The sequence below is a fragment of the Grus americana genome, chromosome 2, assembly GCF_028858705.1.
Source record: "Grus americana isolate bGruAme1 chromosome 2, bGruAme1.mat, whole genome shotgun sequence".
Taxonomy (NCBI): Eukaryota; Metazoa; Chordata; class Aves; order Gruiformes; family Gruidae; genus Grus; species Grus americana.
The window spans coordinates 20021340-20047709 of NC_072853.1; the positions used below are offsets into that span (position 1 = coordinate 20021340).

The following is a 26370-nucleotide window of genomic DNA, read 5'->3' on the forward strand; positions in this document are numbered from 1 at the left end:
CAGCCTCATGCAACAACCAGCTCAGTTATACACATTTTCAAGCTTTGAACTCACAACGGAAGTTTTCGTTGCTGCTTCGTTTTTAAACAGGAGCTCAGCTTTGTTTTATTAGATCAAGTCCAGGGTCATAAAAAGGACATGTTAATACACAGCCTTTAACCTACCCATCTATATAGAGTAGGCAGTATAAAATTTGAAACTCAAATCATGACAGTAACAGTCATGAAAATAGCATTACAAAATTTTTATTAGAATATGCCAAGGGTATGTTGCTGCTGTTATGCAGTTGTACTAAAGCCACAATAAATGAAATGACAGCTGTGCAACTGAATTCCCACAGTGCACATCTGAACAACATCCAGAATGATCAGAACTGCAAAATTCATGAATTAGGGTGTTTGAGTAATTATTTGAGTACACAAACAAGTGCCTAAAGTACAATATATATTTACAGTGTGTTAGATGCTTTATGCTAATGGTGTAAAAACACTTCTATCCTCCAATAAGTACAAGGCAGTTGAACAATCTATCTCATCCTTACAGTGCCCTAATACTTGGTTACTGTGGAGAAGCAACTATACCGTAGCTTACACCTCAGTGAAGAGGGACCCATACGTAGGTACTAAAACAGCACAGACCAGCATGCAGCCCTGCATTCAGACGGTTTTGAAATTCATGATGTGGAACATATGTACAACAAAGGACACACAGAAGGAATTTTAAAAGTGCATATGCATAGACTGATTGGAGAACTACACGGACGTGGAAGCATTTGCCCACAAAGCCACAGAGAAGAACGTCTTTGGCCTTAGGCCAGTACAAGAGCCCCTCTGAAGCAAAGTACACAAATAAGTCTTCTCCATTTCTACAGTACTGGATATCAACTCATTAATAAAACCATTAACATCAACTTTTTTCTCTAACAAAGTGTATTCATAATCACTCCTTGCTGTATGGTAAATATTTACCAGGAAGTGTACATCTGTAGCATGCTATTACTTTTAAATATGCAAATAAGATAAAAATTTCTAACATATGTTATTTGCCTACATATATAAATTCATAATTTCCATTCACAAGTCAAATCACTGTCATCTTTTTTAAGCATTTAACAAGTTTATTTCTACAAATTATGGCTTAAAAGCAGGTACTGTTGATACAAAAATCTAAAGAGACTGATGTGCAGCACATGTCATTTCTTTACGTTGTCTTCGTGGATAAGTTATTCATTTCAGTGGGTATTTATCACATTTTTCATAGCAGCAATAAATAGACATTTTACTTTTCATAAAACATTATTTTGGATAGCATGTTAATCAATACAAAATTAACTTTTAACAGCACTGAAGTAACCTAACCCATAGGTCATTACAGGTTGATCATGGAATTGGAAAATTTAATATTGGATCTCTATGCCAACCTAAGACTGAGTTATTTGCAGGGTCTCCAACATGTCTTCCACTGCCTTCAAAGAGTATTTAGTTTCTTTCTTACTGCGACCTGCAAACTAAACAACAACAACAGATTGTTACTTGCCATGTATCAGAAATTCTGTGCATAGATCCTGTACAAATAACAGTTCTAAACATTAAGTACCAAAAATTTACTCTAATTACTACAAAGCCTAAAGCATAGTCTCTTTATTGTTTCACTAAAACTCAGCATTTTTACTAGAATACGGGCTATATCACCCTTCCTCTAATACATAATGAAAAATACAACAGAACTCCTTCATTTCACTCATTTGCTCTGCATTTGAATATTCAGCACTAACAAATATTCTACTTTGAAATTTAACATTTATCTGAATAGAGATGTTCCTGTTGGTTTGCTTGCTCTGTAAAGTTGAACATAATTTTTACTTCAGACTTACTTGAATTTTTTGTGATCCAAATTAGATTATATTCATAATTTAAATAGTAGCAAGACTTGGACCTGTTCTTTAAACTAACCTGTTTTCTATTTCTATTCTATTCTATTTTCTATTTTCTATTTCTATTTCTATTTCCTGTTTTCTATTTCTATTTCTAATCTACTCTAAAATAATTCAGTCATCGTATCATTGTATTTTATGGTTCAAAGTAACTGTGAGTAATGACCTTGTATTTGATTGTAACCTACTATAACAACAGCAGTTGCAGAAAGCATTTGAAAAAAGTCTGTCTTGATAACAAAGAAAGGTACAGCTTAATAAATACTACTTATGGCTTTAGATTCTCTAAGCCACATGAAGCCAAGTTTGGGAAAGGAAGGGGTAGAAGGGTAGGAGATGTTCATCCACCCCACGCTGACCTCAAAAGGGTTTTTCTAACTGTACTGACGATTCCCACCACTCATCAGCCATATCTAACACAGTGGATTTATTGACAAGGTTGGTCTTCAGTCGAATGAAACTCTCAACCATTTTTAATACACCTGCACTAAAAAGTTTTTCATTTGGGGTTGGGAGGGGTGGTAAAGAAATTACAGAAGCAGTTACTATAACTTGCTGCTAGTAAAACAGCCTATTCTCTGCGTAAATGTTAACATCTAAACACTCAATAAATTTTCAATTTAATGTTTTTTATTTCAAATACCACTGGTGTCTCGCATAGTTAGTCCTTGATTTATAATGTGTCCCTTCTCTCTTGTAATTAACTTAATTTAGCAAACTCTTCATGACCTGTTAAGAAAGATTAAGTCATCAAACCCAGGTAATATCACACCAGGAACAAGCTGCAGGACCTGTTAACCTGCTTTTGACCCCCAGGCTACAATCTAATGCTGGGATTCCCAGTCAGTACTGGATTCTTAAATAAAATAGTTTTGGCACAGTAAATGAAACGCTATTTCAAATTAAATAGTTAGGAGAATGAAATGTTGTTATTGTGACAACACTTTACAGTGAAGAGATATACTGAAAACACCGTATTTTCATATTTGATATTCAGCGATGAACTGATGTGCCAAGTTTTGACTCTAGTAGTATGTATAAACCCATTCTTCAGGTTGTGCAGTTTCCATAATGACCTGCAATAGTCAACTTCAGAGGAAAATCGAACACTTCTTAACACTCTCCCAGGTGAGAGAACTAACTTTTGCTTGGATCTGACTTAATATAATATCCTTTTTTTGTTCACACTAAACAAGCATAGTCCCAAGCAGATACTTGGGGAGTGCACATCCTTTCATAAAAACAAGCAAATGAGAAAACAGAACTCAAAATCCTCGACTGAAAAATTGTTGCAATTCAAAGCATTCAGAGATTTCAATAAAAAACACAGAAGCCTGAAGATACTGTGGTCAAAAATCACGTTTGGTGAGACACACAGAAAGCACGCAGAGGAAAGTTTCAAAATAAAAAGAATTTTACATATTTTACTTCTCTTTAGGGACACTGAAAACAAAACTGACATAAGACATTAGTTTAAAAAATGTTACTTGCTAATTTCAAGAGTAGTTGCCTTCATGATACTGACGTGTACTTTAAGCTGAACAAATAAAACCAAACTCTGCGTCATAACAAACAGAACTATACTTGGAAATGTAATCACTTCAAATTTGCCCTGACGAACAATTATTTTGTCTATTCTGCCATTACACAGCAATTTGACTGATTGAGCCGGAATCTATTTCTTAAAATCATGATTTAATTTTCTGTTTCCCAAATGGTTTGTAACAAAATCACCTCTCCAGCCCTAAATAACATGTGGATTGCTAACACAGAAGAATTTAGCAATGTGCCCAAGAAGCATGTATCTGGAAAATTACAACGAGTAGGATCACATTAAAGATTTTTGTGAGCATTAATCAAACTTGCCTGCCTCTGCTGAAACGCTTCTGCCAGAGGACATGCTAAACCAATTACCTAATTGAAGAGCACTAGGTAGCCATATTTTGTTTCGGTGTTAAAATAACTGTGGCTCATGTCCTCAGTCAGAACAGAAATGTTCTTCACGGGGTTTGCACAGAGAGAATAATCCAGTTTCCCAGAGATAAGGCAAAACTACATTTATAATAATATTAAACTTAGAATAATTCTCTGAATAATGACTACTTCTCTAACATCTGAAATAAAAGACGAAAATTAAATTTTATTTGTTGTTTGGTTTTTTTTTTTTCCACCTGGGCAATCAAATTTAAATGGCCTAAAGAATAATGACCTTTTTTTTTCAGAGCATGTGTTAGCAGCCAGGAATTCCAGCTCCATGCAGCAGCCCTAGCTACAAAACCTTTCTGTCTTCCTTTGAAAGTTTACGTTTCTCCTAGATTAGGCACAGATGAGAAGTACTAATCACCACAGAGGGTTACATATTTAACATCAAAATAAGTATATTAACCAGATGGAACATAAATTATCTATACTTTTCACAAAATTATTTAATTCAACTGTTCTTTAGCACCATATTTTCCTGCAAAGAAACTGCTGTAGTCTAACCAACATTGGTGAAAGTAAGGTTTTCTATTTACACCCAAAGATTGTTTTCTTTAAATGACAATAAACTAAAAAGTTCCTCTGATTTCATACAGGAATGCACAGGAAAAGCAAAAATCAAGTGCCAAAGCAAACTGCCTGAATGAGAGAATAAATCGAAAGCAGGGGATCAGTAAAAATATTTCAAGTAAATTGCATATAAAATTAAAAAAATGCAACTATGGCCAGTGCTGAATTTGAAAAAATAAAGGCAGTTTTCCAGAATTACTGAGCAAACTGCTGGTAATTCAAATTCAAATCCATACTGAAAATTGGGGAAAATCCCACTGTAAGACAATTGCTCAAAAGTAACTTTTTGAATTAATAATTTCATGTATTAAAGTCACAAATTCATATAATTTGTCTAGGCACCCAAGTCGGGATTCTAAATGCATCTTAACCTCTAGAACATGCCTACCAGAAAAATTGCATTTAATAGTATAAGGAGGTCCAACTAATAAAACAAGTCAATGCCAAACTCAACAAGCTCTTAAGGCTCTTATTATGCTTTAAAAAGCACTTTGGATAATGCAAGAAAAGTGGGGAGGATTTATAGAGATAATATAAGTATCTAGCTTAAAACCTGGCTAGACAACCCTCTACTAACGGAGGAACGCTGTAAGGACTTCCACTGGCAAAAACGACCAAGGTTTCATCCTTAGGTCCAAAAGATGACAATTTCCGACCACTAAGCACACTAAGGGAGCAACAAATCAATACTGACTCATAGAGGAAACTGCCACCTACTACATCACCAAACACCATTTGCTATAGGAGTTGGATGTTAAGTCTCTGACATAAACACTGGAGTGGCCAAACCCTTCTGCAGTCACGTAACAAGCTCAGTAGGGTTGGGCTGGGGCAGTCCTGTCCAGCTGTGGTCACTAGAGCTTCTCGTGGCACTTCCGTAAAGAGGAAGGGAGTGTTCACACCATTTGCTCACCAAATCCTAGCTTGAGCACTTACACTTTCTGTATAGCTAAATTCCCCCTGTGATTCCAGTCAGATGTGCTGTTCGTCACTTTATGTCCCAAACAGCTAAAAGAACAGCTGAAGTATGCAACGCATCACAAAAGTATGAAGTCACAAAGAAGTTATGACATGTGTTTTAAAAAGATGTTAGTTGTGTTAACGTGATCTGTTCTGGCAAGCATCAACCAAAAACGCTTAACATAGGTTGCAAAAGAGCTTCACAGAAACAGTGCAATTGCACTTTCCAGTAAGTAATGGGTTTGCATGGCAAGGTTTTAGTAGTGGAGGGGCTACAGGGGTGGCTTCTCTGAGAAGCTGCTACATCCGATAGAGCCAATGCCAGCCGGCTCCAAGATGGACCCACTGCTGGCCAAGGCCAAGGCCAAGCCCATCAGTGACCGTGGTAGTGCCTCTGGGATAACATTGTTAAGAAGGGGAAAAAAACCCAGCAGGAGCAATTGCAGCCAGATAGAGGAGTGAGAAGATGTGAGAGGAACAGCTCTACAGACACCAAGGTCAGTGCAGAAGGAGGGACAGGAGGTGTTCCAGGCACTGGAGCAGAGATTCCCCTATAGCCCATGGAGAAGACCATGGTGAGGCAGGCTGTCCACCTGCAGCCCATGGAGGATGATGGTGGAGCAGAGATCCACCTGCAGCCTGTGGACGACCCCATGCCAGAACAGGTGGAGGCACCTGAAGGAGGCTGTGACCCCATGGGAAGCCCACACTGGAGCAAGCTCCTGGCAGCATCTGTGGCCCCATGGAGAGAGGAGCCCACGCTGGAACACGTTTGTTGGCAGGACTTGTGACCCCGTGGGGGACCCACGCTGGAGCAGCCTGCTCATGAAGGTCTGCACCCTGTGGAAGGGACCCACACTGGAGCAGTTCATGAACAACTGCAGCCCATGGGAAGGACTGACGTTGGAGAAGTTCATGGAGGACTGTCTCCCATGGGAGGGACCCCACGCTGGAGCAGGGGCAGAGTGTGAGGAGTCCTCCCCCTGAGGAGGAAGGAGCAGCAGAGACACCGTGTGATGAACCGACCACAACCCCCATTTGTAAATGGTTTATTAAATAAAAGCAGGGAGTCATTTAAACAGCAAAACAGAGAAAGAAACTTTAGGCACACAGGTATAAAATGCTTAATTATGTCCTCCGGGATACAGTATTCTTTCCTGTAAAGTACAGTCAGAAGCTACAGGGCCAATCAGGGGAAATGGAAAATTCTTCAAAGTTGTAATACATCAAAAACACGTCAGCCACAAGAAGCTGCACTCTTGGCAATGAATTGACATACAGTGTACTAAGAAAACTGCACTGGCCATAGAAGAAAATCCTAAATTAATTCCGTAATAGATGGAGCTGGTCAAAAGGCCATTTGGTAGTATTAACTGAAACAGCAGCAGCAAGAGAAAAATTACATATTATGTTCTGACACTGAAATATTACAGAGAGAAAGGAGTGTTACATGTATATAAAGTCTTTGCATTTAATAGCAATATTTTTGCTCAAAAAAAGTTCTGGGGAGAACTGAACAGTATGATGTTGATATTCAGGATTACTTATACCTAAACTTTGATTGGTAGATTATTAATAATAGCTATAAGGGAGGTCAGACATACTATGTTTGGGATGCATGGACAGCAGACAGAACCTATGAGCTAAAACATGTTTTCATTCACAGTTATAGAAAAAATATAGAGGCTTATAATACCAAAGCAAATACAGATGTTTATGCATAACTTTTCCAATAGCTGAAAAGACTCCTACTGACTTCAGTAAGCTTTGATTGTGGCCTACAAAGTCTACGTTTTCACAGTTCAACAAGCATTTTTCTATAAAACTACACAAAACCAACTTCAGTCACAATTTCTAAGGTAATTATTAGGAACGCTATTAACTATGATTTTGAAAGGTCAGGATAGACTGAAGGAAAATAAAATTCTAAAATTTTCATTTCTTTTCTAATAAGACAGAAGTAGATGAGCAAGTCACTCTAAGAATTCAGACATATAAAGTTTTATTAAAATACTTAGCTGTAGAACTGAGTCTTGGAGGTCAACATTACACTAGTGTACATTCAGTTAATGTTAGTAGGAAAAAAACTGTTTAAAGCTAATAAGTAAATAATAGTAATTAATAAATGCAAAATATCAACCTTATATTAATTAAGGCTTCCAAGACATCAAACAGAAGTATAAGGCAAAAAATCCAAGCAAATTATGCTGTTTTACATGTCAGAGCTAACCTCTTGAACAGCAGTTGGTATAAAGCACAGAAAAGAAATACAGAGCATGTTAAGAGTATCATAAAACAATGATGTACTAACCTGGTATGCTCTGTTTATTTGGTTAGCTGCCCAGCTGGCATATTTCATATTATCTTTTTTCATTTTTGCACTCGCTTTTGGATTGGAAGCAATATGGCTGGCAGACTAGGAACACAAAAATAAAAACAGTGTAACTATAAAATATGTGCATGAAATAAACTGAGAGCATTCATCATCTTTGCATTCAGAGCCCCACACGCAGTGATGGAGGATAAAGAGAAAAAATAATAAAAACAGCTACTGATAAACAGCATCCAATTAAGAATTAGCTAAACTTTTTAAACAATTGTTTGTTCTAACTAAAGCTAAACTAGACTTCAGTTCAGCTGTGTACCGAGTTAGGAACCAAACCTGGACATGATCAGTTAATCCAATCTGCTTTTCCTAAAGAAAGAGTTATGAATTAGTTCTCCCCATTCAATTTGTTATCAGAGATGATATGAAATATATCACTTGTGTGTCCAAACTGCCATTAAAAACATGACATTTTTCCCTGTGGCATCAGAAAACACATTTTAAAAGCAGGTAAGACTCTACATAAACTATGCCCATCTTCACCTGAAAAAACAAAAAAGATTACTTCAGAACCAAACTCATCTCAGAGACTTTTCCACTTACATAAATAAATCCACTTCGCAAGGAATCATTTCTACTCCCTCCCTAGAACGTCTTTGTGAGTGCAAAAGTACTTGAATGCAAAGAGCCACAGAACCCTACTCTTACCCATCAATGAAGAATGTCCACAGATTTTAAAAAGGAGCACTGAAGCAAATGTCTGCATGAACACTACATTTCAAACTCAAAGAATGTTCCCTTACAGCTACTGCCCTGAAACTACGTCCAGAAATGGGAGAGGAGTGGGATTGCCAAAGAAGCAGCCTCCACAAACTCGGGAACACTTCCTCTGAAGCCATGCCTGCATGAATTGAATTTGTGATCTAGGATAGGGTCAGGGTCCTGAGGTGAGGCATCATTCTCTCTGGTTTCCTGAATTCGATGACGTACTGACCAGTTTCCTCAGCAGAGATGGCTGAAAGCCTTTGTGGAGAATTTACCGGGGTTATGGACATTCTTTGGGGACTACAAATGCCGGGTATGTCTGTCAAGTACAAAAGCAGCAGCCACAGCAAAACCAGATCCTAAAGCCTGGAAACAGCCTTACAAAGAAATTAGGAGCCACAGCGTAGATACAGAAGCAGCGATGGCAAGCTGTGCTTGCAAAAACCACCCAGAGAAATGTGACAGCAGCCAGCCAAGCAAAACTGAAGAACTGAAACAGAGTATACCAGAGTGTATACACATTTTTTGAAGTAATGAACTTGCATTATGCAAATCAGGATTTATGCGTATGACTTTCAGGCACTGCCAAAACATGCAAATTTCTCAAATACTTGGGTCATATTAGCTCAAGGTTGCCAGCCAGATCATCATAGATAACAGGCTCTAAATCTACTTTACAGACAGAAAGTAACAGGCAGGACATAAGACCTCTCAGAGGACAAGCCAAAACTGGCCATAATAAACACCCAAGACTGTTCTAGAATCAATGCAGAAGTCTACAGATATACACACCTTAAAAGTCAGTTTAGGTCAATAAATGGATTTGCTACAAAACTTACTCCTGAAAAGCTGAATGACCCGAGGACCAGCAAGGGGCCAGTCTTCTTTCCTTCTTGAGCATAAAATCACCAACCCAAGAATCTCTGCAGATGGGCTAAGAAGATTAGGTCCACATCTCTGAGTCTTAAAGGTGATGCAACAAGTCCTTGAAAGGAAGTTCCTATTGCCTGGTATTTATAGGAAGCCTCAAAGTTATCTGCATGATGCGTCTCTGCAAACTGCCCCCCTCCCAAGAGACAAAAAGGTGGCCTAGATTTTTTTTAAATAAAATATATGGAACCTTTCTGGGTTTGTTGCTAAAAGGATCTTTTAAAAGATCTAAGATCTAAAGGAAGATCTTCAATAGAGGCCTCAGCATCTTTGGAAAAACTGAAGAACTGGTGCCAGTACATTCTACCCATAGTTACTGTGGTCCCAGCCACACCCAAGCCAACAATGCTGTGCAAGCTAAACACTCATCTTGACATTGAAAGTCTGTAAACTGTATTTAGAAACTGGAGTGAGAAAAAACAAAGCAAAAAACTCAACAGAGAAAGGAAAAGGGGAGGGAAAGAGAAAAGAAAACGAGAAAAGAAGCCACCATACTCTTCAGCAGTTCACCATTCTGTAGAGTGGAGGATGACTTTAAATCCTTTTTCAAGAAGTTACCTTCATGTGTCAATAATTATAATCCTTTGGAAAACATGGGCAAGATTTAAAGGTTAAGAGCACTTCAAGTAAGAAGTACTTGCTGGCATAAAATTGTCCATACTCAGTATTTAAAAACAGTGTTAATAATCTGAGTTATTAAGTTAAACCAAAAGAAAAGAAAAAAAACCCCAGCAAAGGGTAAAGGATAATACACACGCATAAAAACACATTCAAAATGATAATATGGAAAATATATAATCATGCTTACCATGTAAAGTCCAAACAAAGCTCTCATATTTCTGTTGTTAAGCTTCAGTGCTTGTGCAAAATACTTTCTTGATAGCTCAAGGTTTTCAAGCCCCCCTTGAGTGTATTTAACCTGTAAAAATTATAAGGTCCTGAAACTCGCACGTCATCCATACATCAGGCATTCACTATTGAAGCAAAGATACTACGAAACTTCACTTCAGGTTTGTTTCACATGATATTTCAAATCAGGTGAGTCCTACCAAAGGCCAAATACTGGCTTGGGAGAAATCCGAGCTCTTTTCAATGTAAAAATTTTAAAATATTTAACTATAGCAGGGAAAAAAAAAAAGCCAGCATTAATTTAATTAATTTATTGCTACAAGAATAAAAAGTGACTATTTTGCACTTATACATACTTACAACCTTGGGACAGTCTCTTATGAAAAGTAACACAAACTTTAAAGCTAAAGCTAAATTCTGACTGCTATAAATCCATACTAACTGTATATTCCTTCGGCACAGCATTACATCCGTACACAGACACAGTGCCTTTCATTATCTATTCAACTGCAAAATAGTGCACAAAGTTTAGAAGATTACTCCATTGTTTTTCTGTTCATTTTGCCTGTTATTATATCAACAAAAAGAGGGATAAATACTAGAAGACATGTTTCACAGTCTTTCTACCAGAAAGCTATTTAGACTTTCAAGTTTTAATGTTAACACAGCTTTAACCACATTAACAAAATTAATTAAATCAATTCTAAGCAGTTAACAGTATAATTTAGGGAAAAAATAATATACATCTGGAAAAAGAGTGCAAATGGCTAACAACCTTGAGCTAAAACTTCTGAAGGCCCTCTCCCCCCCCCAGCACTCTTTCAGGCAAAATTTCCTATGTGGTTTCCAAGATCTGGCTCCACAATAACAGGCAATATATCACAACCTCCGAGGCAGCATTGTTGGGGCAAACTTTAACTTCTCATGCACTTAATTTGAAAAGCGCATAAACACTTCAACAAGACTAGCTCATTTAAAATGAATTGTAATCTTCAGTAAGTCCTGCCCTTACTCTTATATTTAGCTTAGTCACACTGAGTAAGAAAACACAGTTTTCTTAACATGTTAAGTTCTATGAGATGTTAATGTTCTCTGTGTACTCTCTTAAATCTCCTAGGGAAAAATTAAAGAAACCATTTTTATTCCATTTTCACCACTTCAGTAACAGAAAAACAGAGTATGTATTCAAACATAATTGATTTTTCTGAAAATACTTACTTCAGCATATTGCTGACAGTATAAGTGGTTGTGTGGATTAGTCATCATAAGCTCCTCTAAGCAGAAGGCTGCCTTTGCATAGCTGAGGAATATTTAAAAACAGTGACAAAATGAAACAGAGTATACAGTTCTTTGCTTCAGTTTCTTTGCAGCACATTAAAAGGAGTCTTACTTTTCCCCCTATAACTTCATCTGATCCACAATTAAGAAAAATGGTTTATTTTTAAATGCTGTTTGAAGCCTCAAGTTACTATTTTTACATCATAGATAGTGAAAAATATACAAAATTTAATAGTCTAGGTATATATGGAACAGCTCATGGAACGCATTTAATATACTCATTCACAAGTACTATTTCTGATCAACAAGAGTGATGAGTAGAAACAGGTATTAGGTACTATAAGACATTTGAACTCAGACTACAAAATAGTTCATATTTTTGTACAAGAAAATTCAGCTATCGGAGGATTCACAAACCCAGCTACAGACCAGAGCACCTCCACTGTCAGTTAACTTTAACTGCTCACAGTCAACCACAGAAATGAGATCGAAAAACCATACTAAGAACAGTTGTAAAAATCAAACAGTTCAAATCTATATATGAAAATAGCATCATACCAATCCAAATGGGCAACAACTTATCATTGCAAAAGAAAAGGCTACTACTTGTTCGTTAAAGGAAAGCTTTCAGAAAGAATTAAGAAGTCAAGCTCAAAATGTAGGCTTATTTAATAAAAAAAAAAAATCTTAGCTTCATAATCTTTCAACTAATAGAGTTTCCTGCAGAATTTGCATCTTCTACAGATATGCGATAGCGCTGTTGCAGAGAGTTTACATGATAGGATTCCAAAATTCAGGAGACGCACTGTTTATAATGACAGCACGGGTAGATATTTAATATCAGAGTAAAAGCAATTTAGCAATTATGAGACAATATTAAACGATATAATCTGTAAAATCTTACTTCTTAAAATGAGTATATTGTGGTTTTCTCCTGTGCACGTGATGATAGTCGTGTATGTATTTCAGATATTAATTTGGAGATAAAAGGATAGTCACCTCATTCTCCAAAAGCAGAAGCCACAGTCCCCATAATTGAACAGAGGACTGTATAAACCTTGTACAGCTACGTGTGTTTATGAACAGTAACAGCATGGTGATTTCACAAGCAAGATTAAATTTGTGACACTGATAAAACAAGCAAGCTGATGAATTGTTTCCTTTTTTTTAAATTAACTTCTAGTTGCTTTTTAGCAAAGATTTCAATTTTTTCCCCATTTAATCATCAAAATAATAACAACAATGCTCATAAAAGTACAGTGAGCACAGTCAATTTTTTCAATCAACTGGAGAACATTTGACATATTTTTTACTGGAATTACAGACCAAAGCAAATAGAAGCAAAATCAATTTCTTTCTCAGGTTTTAGCACACAATTTTGTAATAAATATTATAACAAAAAAACCCCCCTCCAGTAGTGGAATGTGTATGTTTGCACAACTCTCATTCACTTTTGTACTGACAGATTTGACAAGCTTCACTAGCTAACTGTTTTTTTAAAAAAATAGCTATTTTCTTGGACAATTGGCTGGTAAATTTCCCAAAACAAATAGAAATCTGGATACCAAAATTCTAGATTGTTCCTTAAGTCAGCATTTGAAAGAGTTTAATAATTATTTTCTTCGAGAACGGGGTGGAAAGAGAGGTAATGGGGGAAGAATTTTTTCATCACAGTGAGAATGGCTATTTCTCCCTTGAGAATTTGATTCTTTTACTACTCTCTAGAAAGGAAGGAAGGAAACAATGTGACATAATTCAGGCTGGGCTGAAGAACTAAAGAGGAGGGGAAAAAAAGATACGCCTTTGGGTGGAGGTTAGAATTAATGCTGTGATATTAGAAAACTTGCACTAAGGCTCTGAGCTAATCCTCTCACACTGGGATTTCCTCCTGTCACTACAGCAATAAAAAAAAAGCTAACAAAAACATTAAATATCCAATAAGCAAGTTACTACAACATTCAGCATTCTTGATTGCATTGGGTTTTGTACCCAGGCGACCAGATGCCTCTAACTCTGGATCCATGTTTTGGTTTGTTTTTTAAAGGTTACTAAAAGTTCTGACAGAGGTAGGCTAAAAGAAAATCAGAACGTTTTGTCATGATCGACTGATTTTAGTAGGAAAGCACTTGAACGAAAAATTATGGGAAATAAGTGCTGTTCCCTGCTACACTCAAACCACTTTTAAAATATCAGATTTTAAAAAATTAATGAAACATACAGATAATTAAGTAAACTGTTTCTGGTTTAAAATCAAACATCTTCTTAAAGCATTTGGTAGTCAAATAAGGTTGGTAATTATTTCCTGCTGATGGTTGTTATATTGGAAATGAGACAGCATACTTTCTAACACTAGTTTGTCAAAAAAAAAATCACTGAGGTCTTCGACTTACATAGAGTAGGTTTCAATTTAACAGTTTTTATGTGGACTTAGTAAACAACTTACTCATGTTCATTGATGTAAAGTTCTGCAAGCTCATGCCAAGCTTCTTGGTCTCCAACAAATCTGTATAGAGAAGACGAGAGAAGAAAAAAGGAAAAAACAAAAAGAATGTGCAAGGGATTCTGTAAATGACCAGCATGGAAGCAAAAGCGTAAATCAAATGCAAATTCCATTTTAATTAAAAAGGTTTATCAGAATAGCAAAACACAATCCGTATTCTTGTAAGACACTCACTGTTCCAGATACTCATTCAGCTCTCGGATGGCCTCAAGATTTTTCCCCTGGGCTTTTCGAATGGCAATCTTACGCTTTCTTGCAGCCTATGGGTTGACATTAATAAAGGATTAGGGTCTCATAATTCCCTGGATTTTTGTAAAGAAAGCAATTTGACTGTGCAAATTATTATCTCAACACCAGTGGAATTCCACTGCAGAACAACTGCTAGGTTGAAGTTTATAAACATACCCTATGACATCCCACTGAGAGACTGAAAACCTCTTCTTACAATCACATTATGTATGCTTTTCTTTGGAGGCACAAACTGTATGCATTATTTCATTCAAATAAATGATTGTCCAGATTCTGATAATTACAAAACAGCGGGGGATGCTAATCTTCAGCCATTCCAAAGACCCCCACCTTGTCATTCACAGGATCCATGACTATAGAGGAGACATGGTGACTGAGTCTTAGAGAATCCCACAGATGCGTCTCACTTGCCACTGCATAAATATGGCTTTCAGCCATTTTTAAAGATTCTTGTTAGCGTGCTGAATGTCATCTGTAATTAATGTTGAATACACACCAATTTCATAAACAAGTTTCTCATCATTCTTGGAGCACAAAGTAGACTCTTCAATGTAAAGGGAAGGCGAAATAGCTATTTCAATGGCAAAATTGGGCAGTACTTCAATATGCGGGTGGAAAATGTATTTCAACATAAACAATATAAAAATGAGTTATAAGAATTATAACATATTTAAATTTGTGAACTCCATAAAAGTTGTTACAGACCACCAGGAGAAAAGATACACAGAATTTTAACAGTAGTTTATTCTGTACTTCAATATTCCAGTTTTTGAACTATGTTGGTTACAGTTCTCTAAAAGCTGTTTTCAGACCTCTAGGAGTTGTGAATCAAGACACCCTTGAGATGTAATTCAAAACAACGGACATCTTCCCAGCAGTCTGACAGAGTTTGGAGCAAACAGCATTATACCTCAGCCAGCCTGAAAGTCACCCGATCAGGAATCTGACAGAAGGAAAGTAAACCCAAAATCCAGTGTAACATGCCTCAAAGAATGAACGCCATCAGCCTCCTGCCTTGCCTATAGCCCCTGTTCTCCTGGGTGATCACAACCGCTGTGGTCAGACACGAGAAAAAGAGATAAGTCTGGTGTGCGCGATGTGTCTGCATGTACACACACACTTATATGCCATTTCTCCATGAGAAACTACTTGCGAAGTAGCGAAGTCCCACTGCTTATTCCCCTCAGAGCTGTCATCATTTCCTGTCTTATAAAGAGGTTATACAGTTGGGTGTCACCTTATAGAAGCCTTGACAGCATGGGAATGGACAACTCTTCAACAAAACAGTAAACGAGTTTAATCTCTGAATTTAAGACAGTTCTGAAATAAGTTTCTTCATGATGTACCTTCCTAAGATCACAGTCACATATACTCTGAAAGAGTTCTTGTGTTTTTACAGTATTTTAAACATAACTATTCTCTTAAATAATTTCTTATCCTTTGATCATGATTTGAACAAATTTATTGCTTCAGTAAGAGAGTGTAGCATTTAAGTAAACTAGTTCAAGCTACCAAACCAGCATAGCTAGAAAGGCTTTTAACACTAACTGTAAGTTTATTCCTTCCTTTGAGTTCATCCCCCTCACCTCCCGCACAAACATACAATCAATGAAAATTCAGTGAAAATTACTCAAGTAAATAAAAATATTTCACTCTTCTGCTTAAACACAAGGCACAGGCAGAGAGAAAATTCATCAGAATGATCAAGAGACAAATTAGGACACAGGCACTGTGGTGGGTTTACCCACAGTCATTTTGTTTTCCGCTGCTGCTCTGTCAAACTGCAACCTGTGAAGTTACATTCATCATTCCACTTTTACTGGGAGACATTTGGCTAAAAGCCATAACTGACTCTGGAAATTTTAATGGCTGACTACATTTATCACTATAACAATAATACACACTGTTTATTTTATTTTTGAGTTTCTAAAATAAAGATGATAGTGTAATTAAACTTTTTAAAATATAAAAAGAATAATCCCACATGCTTATCATACTGCTGCTATCACTAAACAAAACAGCCAACCAACCAACGCCATTCCTCTCTATCTCATTTTATGAGGAGGTCTCAAGGCATTTCATAAAGCAGGTCAGCACCCTTGCTATGATGGGAACACCAGGGTAGTCTTAAACTCACTACCCAAGGTTGATATTATTTATACACAGCCCAGTGACCTGCTCACTGAGCCCAAAAACTGAAAGAAGGGAAAGCAGGGATAACAGCGTGCAGAGCCAAAGGAGTGTATCATGCAATTACGGCTTACGAAGACAAGTTTTTTTGCAGGTGGCAGACTATCTACTTTAAAATGTAGCTTTTGGATTAAAAATTCAGTTGTTATTTTCAAAATTTAAAGAAAAAACAATCAAGAGACTGAACTGATCGAAACTAACTGCTTGAGAACTGAAATCATCTGTTTAATATATAAAAATCAATCAATGCCTCTGACAACTTAATTTGCAATGGCAAACAGGAACAGTCTACATAAGTCACCCTCCTTTTTCATTTCTAATGCAACTCCTTCAATCGCATGCAACTCAGTCCTCCAAGACAGTCTGGAAACAGATTTTCTCCATGGTTGCTTCATTTCTTAACCACAGCACTCCCAAATAACATAAATCACTGTAACCTCAAGACATGAGTTTATGAAAAGCTACAACTATTTCTAGTCACAAATATAAACTGATGTTTACCTGTAATAAACACATCATCTAATGCAATCAAATAATGAGGATGTAGGGTGTTTTTTTAGGTAAATACCAACATTTTTCAATCACAAATAAAATTATAACACACATATTTTGAATGCATTGCTAAGAGACATACACATAGGTGTTCAGTAGGTCTGAAGTATTCAGATCTGTGATTTCTAGGAGTGAAAAGACAGACTAAAAAATAAAGAAATTAAAACAAACCACTATTGCTTTTATCTGTATTCACAGACTACTCTCCCATCCAACTTTCTAGCTTTTCTTTGAATTATGAAGAATATCAGTTAAGTTGGGGGTTTTTTTTTAATAAAAACATGACTCCAGCAGTCAATGCTTTAAGAAAAACATATATGAAAAGGCTTGCACTAAAACCAAGACATGGGATGTTTTGTGTGCTGTAAACTTCTACTTTTTATTGTGATTTATATTGTCCCTGAGCCCCCATCTAGCTCTCTCTGTGTATCAGCTTCCTCTTCAGTGAGCGGAGGCGCACACTCAGTATGCTTACTGAGCATACCTAACGACAATTTACACACATAGCATCAATTTTTCTTTACTTCCATCAAATTAAACAAAATATTTTAGTGCACAGAACCACTGCCAACACTAACAACCACTCTACCAAACAAAAATAGTTATTTTATAAGGAAAGGCAGATTCCCACCAATTCTACAGCAGCTTTACCTGGCATTTATTTCATACATCCAACTTATTACCTGCTTTAGTATCAGCTGATATAAGAAAACCAGGCCACTTCATATGTTTTATTACATTTCAGGGCTTTGTTTAGTAAAAATCTCACATTTAAAAATATAAGCTCATTTTTAAGGGACCTATTGCAGGATACTAAAAAACTGCAGAGTACAAATCTGTTCAATCACTAAGTCCACTAAGAATAGTCATGAGAAACCTATTTTTAACTACAAGATTTGAGATTATTTTGAAATTTATAAAGTGTCCTACAATAGTTGCAATAATTCTATTAACAAAGATAGAAAAGTAACATTCAAAAGTTATATTTCAGCTCTCTGTATCATGAGAGTAAGATTTTTAAAAAGAAGTCTGATGCAAAAGTGAACTCAATCTCCTTTCTCCTTCCACCTTAAATCAAAAGGAAAAGAAAAAGATTTCAGTGCTGCAACAAGATCTGCAGTGTTTGACCATGCAGAACCTATGACAAGGAATTCCCCTTATCAATTTTCCAGAGTTTAAAACAAAACACTGGAATGGTTACTGGCAGATTCTGTAAATCCAGCATTCTTAATGGAAAAGATATATGCCATCCTAAAGAAACACTTATACCATAATCAGTATCATATGGACTAAGGTACTTCAGTATGTCACTTATTTATTAAATAGTGAACCTTTCCAAGCTATTTCTTTTAAAGACTAATAATCCCTGATCTGGCACAAGAACTAATCCTCCATTTGTCATGATTCTTTTTAATTAGCATTAACTAGACTCAAAGTGAAGTGAGGATTTGAACATTTATCAACTTCTGCATTTGATTAGTAAAACATACCAACAGAGAGTCTAAGATTGCTCTAAATTTCATGGTTGCAAAGAAAGGATTAGTAGGAGAATTTTCAGGGACTGACACCTCTAAGAAAGGAACAATACTGTATCTGCATAGTTGCTGCAGCATTAAACATATTATATTTTGCATCTTAAAATGAAATTCTTCAATTGTTTAAGTTTGTTTTTATCAAGGACTTAACATTTTAGAAAATGTGCATTTGGTCTAAGAGTTTGACACTTTAATTTCCTTCAAGATGCAAGTCAAAACAGAAGTGTAAACAACTGATACAACAACAGAGATAAAGGGAAGGAATTACACAGATGCTGAAAGATACCACAGAATCTGAATACAACCACAATAACCAATGTACTCTTACTCGACGTAAAGTTTTTTCATAGTTAACCATGGAAGACAGTTAAATCAGGCCAAATCTTGCAAATTAATCTATGCAGGCACAGAGCTGCCAAGTTGAAGCTCCTTTAGGGCTAATGTCAAAGCAGAAGTAGCACTGGTGAATGTAACTTTCTACAGGGTTCTAGGGGGAATCCAATAAACAGTAGCCCATCAAATCTACACCAGCACACAGCAAATTGGTAGAAGCTATAAAGGCTAACAAGCTGAAGCCTGGAATCGGAAAATGCTATATACCAAAGAAGAGTAAGAACAGTTCACGCAGAGGAAAGTAAGGCTTCCCAGATCTACTGGTGTTCTTTGAAGGAGTCACTAAGAATTGTGGATGAATAAAGATCCACTTAAAAGTCAACTTTGACTTCAAAAATAATTTCAACAAGATCCCTCACTCCAAAGCCAAAAGCTCTGAAGGAAACTAAGCTGCCACAGGGTAAGAGGGGAAGGTCTTCACATGGATAAATAAATTAGCCAAAATATATAAAAATAGAGGAGTAAAGAGTTCTTGTCTACCAGTGAGTTCTCTGCACTGAGAATACCAGAGTCGCCTGTATTAAAAACTACTGCTCAGCATCTTCACAACTGATCTAAGGGAATTAATAGTAATGTGCTAAAGTTAATTAATGATAATGAGTTATTTAAGTATAAAGAATAAAAGTCAACTGCAAACAATAGCATTCACAGCAGTGAATGTCAGTATGATAAAACAGCCCCTGAAATTTAATCTAGATAAAAGGGTTGCTTAGAGGGTAAAACAATACTAATTTAATGTACACAGCAAAGCGTTCTGAATTTGCTCAGTTAGAAAAGAGAGCCTGGAGTTGCAATAAACAGTTCCATAAAACGTCAGTTCAATGTTCAGAGGAAGTCTTAATAAACAAACCAAAACCAACAACACTATGATGCTGGAATTATCAGAAAAGAATACACAACACAACCCATCAGTGGCATCATTTTGCCATTGTGTAATTCCGTAATGCTCTTGCATTTGTAATACTGACTGCAGTTACGTCCTCTCCTTCCTCATCCAAACATAGAAAAAAAAAAAAAAAACCAGAAAGGACACTCAGAACAGCAGCAGGGTTTCAGGGCACACAGTGGCAACAAGAACTGCTAGACAGACTAGGACTTCTTAGCTTAGAGGGATGACAAATGCAAAAGATCCCTAAAATCATGAGCAAGAATAAAGTGAACAGAAAACAACTGTTGACTATAACAGATGAATTAGACGTATTAAATAAAATTGTCAGATTGAAGGTTGGGGGAAAAAAAAGAAAAAAAAGGTGAGAGATTTGCTCAATCCATGAATAAATGATAAATTTTCATTTCTAAAAGATGTTGTAGACACACACAATGAAATTTATACAAATTCAAAAAGCAGTTAAAAAAAAAAAAATCAATGCAGAAATTTCATTAAGAACTATTAAAAACAGTTACCACTTCTGGCACAGGAAAACCGTAACATGAAGATCAATAGAAGCTGGCAGAAGAGACCAGAGCATACTGTATGATTGCCTTGTTCCTATCCACTTCTCCCGGTATCTGCTACTGGTCACTGTCAGAAACAAGACAAGCAAAATGGCCTTTTGGCATGACTTCAGTACAGCTGTTCTTATGTTCTCAAATACTTAATTTCAAGGGACAAAGTCTCCCCCAGCATTTAAAAGTGCTACACTCACAGAAGTAAAACATGGGAAAAATGCTGGAATGCACTCCGCTCTCTCACTTCACCGATCACGATTCAACATGAAGCAGACACAACCTAGCAAAGGTAAACGAATCTCTAACTGTCAAATGAAGAAAACATTTTTTAGGATCCACATAGTGCATCCCCAGCTTAATCATCCATCCTCCTTGGGGACTATTTGAAGCAGCAGCTGCAGCTCTTCATACCTCTCACCAACCCCATCCCATATCACACACAGTGCCAAGCTATCTTTTTCGATCCCCTTTAAAACTACCACCATAGAAACTCAAGTTTAGGACCAGTTGTGTCTTTCCTGGCAGTGCTAGCAACATATTTAATGAAACATAGACACGTCCTCTCAGAAAATACTCTCTGTTAGCAGATACTTCATTTGGTGAACAATTTTGCTTTTCGAAACTTAAAGTGTCCTGTAGATAAATGTACAAATCTGCAAGAAGTTAATGAGAGGTCTCTTCTCTGTTCAAAATGAATGCTCAGGTACTGAAGGAGTTTTAAAGAATTATCACTGTTCAGACAAAAAACAGATATCCAATGCTCAGACTTAGTGCTCATTATTCTCATCTTATTTGGCAGAGATAAGGAACTGGGAAAAAAAAGTTACCTGTACAGTCAAGATGGTAGTAATGCACAGTGATAGAAAGACATGCTGGGAAGAATGAACTCAGATATTCATGATATATAATTGCTGCCTATTTACATGACACTAAGATTTTGCTTTGAATCTTTCTAGTATCAGGATTCCCATATGTCTTCAACCACCTCCTGTGCCTTTTCTGAAACATGTCCAGCTTGGCTAGAAAAAGAATCTCAAAATAGTACAGAAAAGTGTAACTTCATATGACCATGCTGTTGACCGCACAACTTGTTCCTGCCCACTCCCATAAAGAACAGAGTTGTTAGTGAAGTATTAGGAACGCTGAAAGAGAACAGCTTCACCCAGAACACTATCTTGTTCTGAAAATTCTATTTTTAATTCTTTGTTCGCACAATTATGTTACGAGACCCATAAAGTTATGAGATTATCCACATGCCCTAAGCTAAGCATGCATATACAGTGTCGTGTTGTATTAAAAGCTTAATTGAATAAGTGGCAAGAAAAACAGCAGAAGAATTATCCCAATAAAGTTATCAGATTTTCTGTGGATTAGAAGTAAGGCAGAACTTTCCTCTGGTGCTGACCAAGTGCTCTGCAATCTTCTTAATGGTTGAGTTGAATCACGAGAAACTGTAGGTGCACTAGGATGACAGCGGGATGGGTTAGACACTATCATGTGGCTTGAACACATGATCTCAATTTCCTTTCTCATCATCAATCTTCTTTGGCCTGGAGAAACCACCTTGAGAAGGGCCCGACTAACAAAAATATTTATCTAATTAAAACAGATGAGTCTACATTTAAATTGCTCCCCAAAAGCAGAATCCTTGCCAGGGTAAAATAATGCAAAAAGGCATTCCACCTACTCGGATAGAGACACGTACACATAGTTTAAAAATTCTTCATTTAATATTCATTACAGGATTGAAATCAATAGCAAAATCAGAGAGCTAACTGCCTGCTTAGGAACCGAGTCCTAAATAATTTTACAGAGCTGGGCTTTCATCTGCTTTCCGTATGTAAAATGTCAGTACTATTTCATCTCACATAGCTGCTGTGGGACAAATGAGACAAAAAACCCATTCAAGATACCGCTTCCATTTGTAAGGTTCTTATGTAAGAGCCCCATTCCCAGAAATGAGGACTTATGTATCAAATAGAAAAAATGGATGTATCAACACCATGCAAATTTCCTACTGAATTTTACACAAGCAATCCATCCAAAACTTAAACCCCAATGTAGTATCCAGGCCACTAGTAAGTCAGAACACTGTGAAGATCAACTCACAATTTAAAAATGCCTGGAGTTTGAATGTGGCATTACATTTCATATTACAAAATTATATCAAACTTTAGCCATTGTATTATATGAATTTACAAAGGATACCACTAAACAATAACTACTTACTTCAAAAGACTACCAATCATTTTAAGGGTATGCAGATTCTGGCATTTTTTAAGTAGCCTTATCTCCAGAAGGTATATAGTGTACCTGGGTTTTCTTTAGTAAAAGAACAGAAATTCCATCTTGCAGAACCACAAGTTTGGTTACTTGCAGCATTCAAATGGTATATGCCTTCACTATTAGAGCTAAAACAGTTACTGACAGAACTAATACACACCAGGTACTATAGGGAATAAGAGACATTTCACCAGTAGGTCTCAAAGCTAGTTACTGACAGCAGAAAATATAGTGCCTCAAGGCAAAATGTGATTTTTTTTTTTTTAGAGGAAGAACAAAAAAAAGAACCCAAGACTTAAATGTTAATACAAATCCCTCTACCCACTCTTCAAGCCATCTGTTCCCCTACATCTGACCTGTTAACTAACCACCTAACCTTGCATTACCTGTCCCTCTCTATTTTGGTCCTCACAGTTCTGCTTCCTTCTCTTTTTACTCAGTTCCTTCTGGATATTTTTTCCTTCTCCTGCTCATCGCTTGGGTGCAACTCATAAAGAAAGGAGTCTCCCTACTTTCTGCCCCTTTCCCACAGCCCTACAGCCATGAGGAGCAACTGTAAGGAAGCCCTGCTTAGTCTCTGTAGCCTGGGATAGATCATGCTTAATACAAACAGGATTTTAAGAAGATGTATTTAATAAAAATTCCACCAGTCTCTACTGAGAACATGAAGTGAAGATTTTCAAATGCCTGTAAGTTAGCCAGTTTGGGTGTTTTTCTCATAGTATAATAAAAGCTGCATTCTACCGAGAGCTCTTTTCCTGTTGGTATCCAAGGCTTCCCTCCAAAGCAGAGCAGGATGAGGATTTCTCAATGAAATATATTAACAGCAAAAACAAACAAAAAAGTCTTTTCTACCAACCCTGCTAAAAAAACAATGCCCCTCTTATTTTGTTCTGAGGAACAGACTAAGCATTTGATCTGAAGATCTACGAACAACTCAGCCACTGTTCACCACCAGTATAAAGATTTTCAACTGGATACTACATTAAATTTTAATTAATAAAAAGGCCCTACAATGGAAAATGTTATGCAGCCTTAATAACAGAGTAATCTGCCAGCTACAGCTCTAATTAAAGCCTCATTTCAACCACAATGGACAAGATTGGACAAGGTTCCCATTCTTATTCTATTAAAATGCACACAAGTTGTGCTTTTCACAGGAGTCACATTTCATTCATTAATGTTAAACTCTTTAGAGAAGAGACAGACTCTTACTCAACTACATGCTTTGAAAAATGAAACACGATCTCTGAAGTGACAACATTAACATTGCTCCATTGTCAAATGAGTCATCTTTTTCAGCAAATAAGTTCAGAGTGAGAAAAACATTGAGAGATGGTCATCTTTTAAAAACAAAGACTGTTTTGAATTCTATCCTAAGAAATGAAATAAAATAATTACTGTTATCTTAATTTCAGAGTTTTGCATGTAACAAAACCCCATCCAAAAGTGTAAATGTCCATTACATAATTTGAGTTCAAAGTTCACTTTTCATAATGGAAAAGTCTGCCAGGTGTCTCAAACAAATAATTTTTTGAAAAAACTTTTTCCATGCTTCTATTTGAAACTGTCAGTTGATGCAAAGTATGATTTTACATTACTCGTGTGAACAAATGTCTATGTTTCACTTACAGCACTTGCCAAAACATTTAATGTATATAAGCAACTCCATGTGTCAGCAGACCAGAAGAAATTGCTATAAGGTAAGGTGAGTGCCAAGACAAACTCAGCAACAGTTTCTTTTCTAAAATTTTGAAATATTTATTTTCCTACAGCAGCCACATGTGTGCATGGAAATAATTAACAGGTAAAAGACACAAAGAAATGTGCACATGACAATTTATCAAAACTTTCTATTTAACTTTCACTCTTCACATGCAAGGCTTAGCAATCTATTCTGTGGTTACATAGCAAGGAACCTTTGCTTTGCATTTAACACTCCGCCTCTGTTCTCAGATCTTAAGAAATCCAATAGATCATGCAGCAGTTCTAGTATTTACATCTCATGCTTCTAAATATTAGCATTTCATGGATCTTTATGATTTTGTTAAGGAGGAAATCCAAATTAGGTAATAGTCATACCTATTACTTATTTAAATATATCATTTTGTTTTACAAAACTATCCCACAAACCACTCCAACGTTAGCCATGTTGAGACAGCTGAAGAGTAGAACTGCCAAGAATGCACACTTTCAAGATCTGTGGTTCACAGAGGTCATTGTAATATGGTGCTCCATTTTCCACTGGCTTCAGCAAAAGGTCATAAAATGTGCAGCTAGGCAACCTGTTCTTGTGGCTTCACTGTTGATGGGTTCCATCTTGTTTTAACATGACTCTGAAGACTTAAGTGCCTCTGAAACTCTTTGGGCCATACACTGATAAAATCCATCAACATTTACTGCAGACAGCTACACACCTTGTGCTCAAACTTCTACTCAAAACCATTATAGACTTTCAAAGGACAACTGCAGATCACCTACATTTGTCTCGCAGAACATAGTTCAAGTAGCACTGCTCAAGGGAGAACAAAAAATAAGAGTGAAGAATTGAAATAGTTCTTTTTACCCTTGCACAAAAGCTGACTTCTATCACGGCTAAAAAGCACAGACTTTAACCTACCACTGTCATCCGATTGCTTAACTGGGTATTAACGTTCTCAGATGTGTTGCCTTGAAAATAATTTTCTGCTCTGGTGACTTTGGGTAATTTTTGCTTGTTGGGTTGTTTTGGGTTTGTTTGGTTTTTAATGTGTCTTCTGGGGTTCTTTTAATGGTTTACTTAGTTTAAGTGATGGCATTTTATCTATATGCAGCTTTGGCATACCCTAATTACCCCCAGTTATCTGCGTTTCTGTGGGTTTTCCCCTCCTGAATAGCAGACCACATCAAATAAGCTGACTGAAGAAAGGTAGAGGTTCAAAACGCACTAAGGAAGGTAAGCCTTCTAGCATTTGATTCAAAAGCTAGTAAAGCATCCCAGAGAATACATCAAAGTAACTGCCATTCAAGCACTACCTGAGCATACTCATATTTAATATTTAATTAAGATTAAGCATTAGGAAGACAAAAGACACATGGCAGACTGTATTGGTCCTTTACATACTGAATATTCAGGGCAAATGGAAAATCTGAAAGGCCTGATCTAAACCCAACCAAGACTGCTGGAAAGGTTTCCAGTTATAATCCTGTTTTCTACATTCAATGTTTAAGCAGGTATTACATCACACCTTCTCATCATGAAATGAATCTCATTTGTTCTAATGACGGTAACTTAGGTTACTATACTAGGAAACTAAAAGAAATACAGTAATACAGACACACATTTTTCCACAGTGAAACCCACAAAATGTAATCACAATTTCAAACAACAACCCACTGCAGTTCAGAAAAATTTTTTAAACTTACTGTGTTTGTTGAATCTTCTTGTAAAATTCTATCATATAACTGGATAGCATCATCATACCTGTTCAAAGAAATCACTTGTATTTATTTTTGCTAAGCTAGAACTGACTTTTTGACTGTCCTTGCAATAGCTAATAACGCTCCTGTATGTTTTATACTGAATATATTTAAGCAAACTATATTCACACAAAATTCTCTTGAGTGAGTGCTGAATATGAACAGCAGT

The 26370-nt window shown here is 36.5% G+C and overlaps 1 protein-coding gene across 1 annotated transcript in view; it reads right to left on the minus strand.

Moving 5' to 3' along the window:
- Window positions 1-229: 229 nt before the first annotated feature.
- Window positions 230-26370, minus strand: part of EMC2 (ER membrane protein complex subunit 2) — a 42987-nt gene continuing 16846 nt past the window's right edge. The window contains exons 5-11 of the mRNA XM_054815003.1: window positions 26148-26205; window positions 14266-14351; window positions 14035-14094; window positions 11532-11613; window positions 10273-10383; window positions 7755-7859; window positions 230-1507 (exon numbers count right to left, since the gene is read on the minus strand). Of these exons, the coding sequence (XP_054670978.1) occupies window positions 1421-1507; window positions 7755-7859; window positions 10273-10383; window positions 11532-11613; window positions 14035-14094; window positions 14266-14351; window positions 26148-26205 (589 nt within the window). The 3' untranslated portion in view covers window positions 230-1420. The remainder of the gene's footprint in view (window positions 1508-7754; window positions 7860-10272; window positions 10384-11531; window positions 11614-14034; window positions 14095-14265; window positions 14352-26147; window positions 26206-26370) is intronic.